The sequence below is a fragment of the Phalaenopsis equestris genome, unplaced genomic scaffold (genome assembly GCF_001263595.1).
Source record: "Phalaenopsis equestris unplaced genomic scaffold, ASM126359v1 Scaffold000507, whole genome shotgun sequence".
NCBI lineage: Eukaryota > Viridiplantae > Streptophyta > Magnoliopsida > Asparagales > Orchidaceae > Phalaenopsis > Phalaenopsis equestris.
The window spans coordinates 914,112-917,645 of NW_018164947.1; the positions used below are offsets into that span (position 1 = coordinate 914,112).

The window sequence follows — 3,534 nt, forward strand, 5'->3', positions numbered from 1 at the left end:
GTATATATATATATATATATATATATATATATATATATATAATATCGACTTTCGTGTTCTATGTATGTAAAAATCCCTAAATAACCACCATGGGGCTTTTAACATCCCCTTATTGCAAGAAAAAGACTCTTTCATCAGAGTAATAAACATAACAGCTATTGCTGATCAAGTGGTTACCTTAGTAGTAAGCCGGTAAGCCCCATTTTTCAACCATGCTCCGCTCCGCACAAAGTATTCGCTCTGACAGATCTGTCGCATGGTGCAGATCGCCAAGACAATGGCGAGGTCAGCGACATCATCCGTAAGAACGTCGGGGGTGTTGGTAACCCTAATTCCCTTTTCCCTGCACTTATCGAGGTCGATCTTGTCGAGCCCCACGCTGCAGGTTGCAACGATCTCCAGCGCCGGCAGAGCGTCGATCATATCTGCGTCGGCTCCCATCACGGAGTTCGCGGAAGAGCTTGAACCGCCGCCCGAGCTCCTTCTCCAGACAGAGGTCCATTGGATACGTGAAAAGAACGCCGAGGGATTCCATTTTGGGAGGAGTTGAGCTAGGGTTTGGTGGGGTTTAGGTTTTTCGTCCCTCTCGTTTAATTGTTGACGATAGCCGGAAGTGTGGATGAAGCTGGGATCAAATATTGAGCGACGGAAAAAAATGACAGAAGAAAAACGATCAGCTGTTGAAATAAAACAGCGAACAGGATTAATTCTCTGTATACGAAGGCTTGGTTTCAGCGCACGTTTAATTCATGTTCTGGTGACCCGGATGCATCGGGCGTTGGTCGCTCAAATGCTGCAGAAGCACGTGCATCTCATCCTCCTTCGCGTGATAGGCTATAGGCTAAATTTAAATAATTCTAATAATAATTTTTATTTCGGATTTAAAAAAAAAATAAGAATACGTAGAAATGCAAGAGGCTTTTTGGAAGTTTATTTTATTGCTATTTTTATATTTTTTTTATCACGGTGATTATTTAAAAAAAATATTCAAAACGATTAGGCTTTTGAGTATGTTTCAAGAGGTGTTGATTTATTTTTAAAAATAAAAATAATAGTATTTAAAAAATAAATTAAATAAATATATTTTTAAAAATAAAAGAGAAAATAATATACAACGTGAAAAAAAATCTATAAGTGTTCTAAATATATATTGCCTAGAAATATTTATTTATTTTGTTGCATTTTAGATTTAAATGTGGTTATGTTGAAACCAGAATAGCATCGAGGAAAATAGAAAGATAGAGAGAAGATAAAAGAGATAAAGTCCTTTGAATGTCTGGTAATTTGACATTTCCTCCCACACTGAGATGTATGTCTAATGCTCGGAGTTCATTGACCCGAACATTCAAAAATAAAAAAACCACCAAAAGAAGAAAATTGAATTAAATTTATAAGATAGATATTAGAGAAAGAGAATAATAAAAAGAAAGATCCTCTAGAAAAAAATAAAGACATATCCAAAAGATAGGAAGCCGATGTTTTTCTTGAGATCTTCTATTTTTAAGTTTGTTACATGTAATTTGTGTTCGATTATTTAAATAATTAAATATATGTGATATGTAAGGTCACATTTTTCAAAATCAAAATACTCTTTTAAAAATCAAAATTATATGTATATATTAAATTAAGTTATTTTTAATTTTCAAAATAGAAAAAAACCAACGGATTAGAGACGTCATTTGTAAGTAAAGTCTAAATCAACCGTTTAATCGCTAAATCGCCCCCGATTTCTATGGGTTCAAATAAATTTGCAAGGAAATCAGCGATGACCTGCACCTTTATTGTTATCTGATGAGAGTAGGAGAAATCAAATCCGCTGAGTTTAATGGCTCGGTTGAGCAGTCAGTAGGAATATTCTGAGCGAGTGAGGACAAGCTTCAGCGAAGGCTCAATGATGACTTGTGTGACTTGTACTTGAAAGTATTGTCGGAGTCTGCGTGCTGAAATGATCAAAATAAAAGTTAGTTTCTCGATTACCGGATACATGAATTATGCACCTCTGAGGACTTTGTTGGTGAAGTGGACTAGGAATTTTTTGTCAATTTCTTCTCTGACCAAAAACGAGTTGATGGCCTCCGGGTCAATCCCAAGTAAAGGCAGAGTTTTTTTTTGGGTCTTCGGCTTTGGAGAAGGGGGAGAGGTGATTGTTTACTTGAGGTTTTGTAAAGGCTTCCTCGCATTCGAACATCCCCTCAAAACACTTGGCTTTTCTAAGCACATTGAAAAGGGGGTGCTTTTATCTCTTGATCTAGAAATGAATCTAATAAGTCATATTATTCGGTCGGTTAGCTTTCGTATCTCTTTGGCATTTCTAGGTGATGACATAGCTATGAGCGATTGAATTTTTTTTAGATTAGCTTTTATACCTTTCGACATAGTAGGTATCTCACGAACTCGTCTGTCGAGACTCCGAAAGTACATCTTAATGGGTTTAACTTCATATTAATTTTTTTAAGTGTTTGAAAAGGTTTTATTTAGATCCTCTATATGTTGTGTGATCGACCGGCTTTTGACTAATACATATCAATGTATGCCTCAATGTTAATTCTCTTTTTGAAAAAATTACATCCATGAGGTGTTAGTAGGTCGCCCATACGTTCTTAAGCTCGAAGGGCTTTACATTGTAACAATAAATTTCCTTGCTAGTAATAAAAGAAGTCTTTTCAATATCGATAGGGTACATCTTTATTTGGAGGTTTATGTAGAATGTGTCAAGGAAGTTGAGGACTGAATGGACGACCGCTGAATCCACCAATATTTCGATCCTCGACAGTGGGTAGGCATCCTTCGGTAGGTTGAATTCAGGTTGGTGAAGTCTACGCACATTCTCAGCTTGCATTTTCCTTCTGCATCACTGTGATGTTGGAGATTCATGTGGGGTGTCGTACCTCCCGATGTAGCCATCCTCCCACAACTTTTGCACTTCTTCCTGGATTGGTCCAGTCAGAGCTGTAGTTGATCTTCTGATTTTTTGCTCCATAGGTCAAGCTAACGGGTCCACATTTAATAGATGGCAAACCATGTCGATCGGCACTCCAGGCATCTCGGTCGCTTTCCACATGAAATTGTCTTGATTCTCTTAGAGAATTTTGATGAGCAGCTCTCTGTGTCATGTATCAAAAGCTTCACTAATTAGTAAATATTTATCCGGTTCCCCTTCGCCAGGCAGGATTTGAAGGTCGGTTTCATTGGTCTCAATGCCACCTCCTCTTAGGTTTTAGATATTCAGGGGGACATGCTTTACTTATGACTCACAGATAACAAACTTGAGACTGCTCCACGTTCCCTCGAATTATGATGATTTCTCCGTCCACTGAAAATTTGACCGCAACGTGGTAAATATAGACCACAGTTCTGAAACTGTACAAAAGCGGCCGACCGAATATGGCATTTTATGTTGGAGGAGAATCCACCACGAGGAAATCCTCAGTTTAAGTAAATTGTTTTTTGTTGTCTCCCCAACTAACTGGGAGTCCTATTACTCTGAGCGCTTCCTTCCTTTCTCCAAAAAAGCTATACGATAGTCTAGCTGGT

At 37.8% G+C, this 3,534-nt stretch overlaps 1 protein-coding gene across 2 annotated transcripts in view; it reads right to left on the reverse strand.

Moving 5' to 3' along the window:
- LOC110028267 (hydroxyphenylpyruvate reductase) overlaps positions 1 to 722 on the reverse strand; it is a 26,839-nt gene extending 26,117 nt beyond the window's left edge. The window contains exon 1 of one of the 2 annotated variants that reach the window (XM_020730040.1): positions 452 to 722. In XM_020730040.1, the coding sequence (XP_020585699.1) occupies positions 452 to 535 (84 nt within the window). In that variant the 5' untranslated portion in view covers positions 536 to 722. The other variant, XM_020730041.1, reaches the window with a different exon arrangement.
- Positions 723 to 3,534: the final 2,812 nt, after the last annotated feature.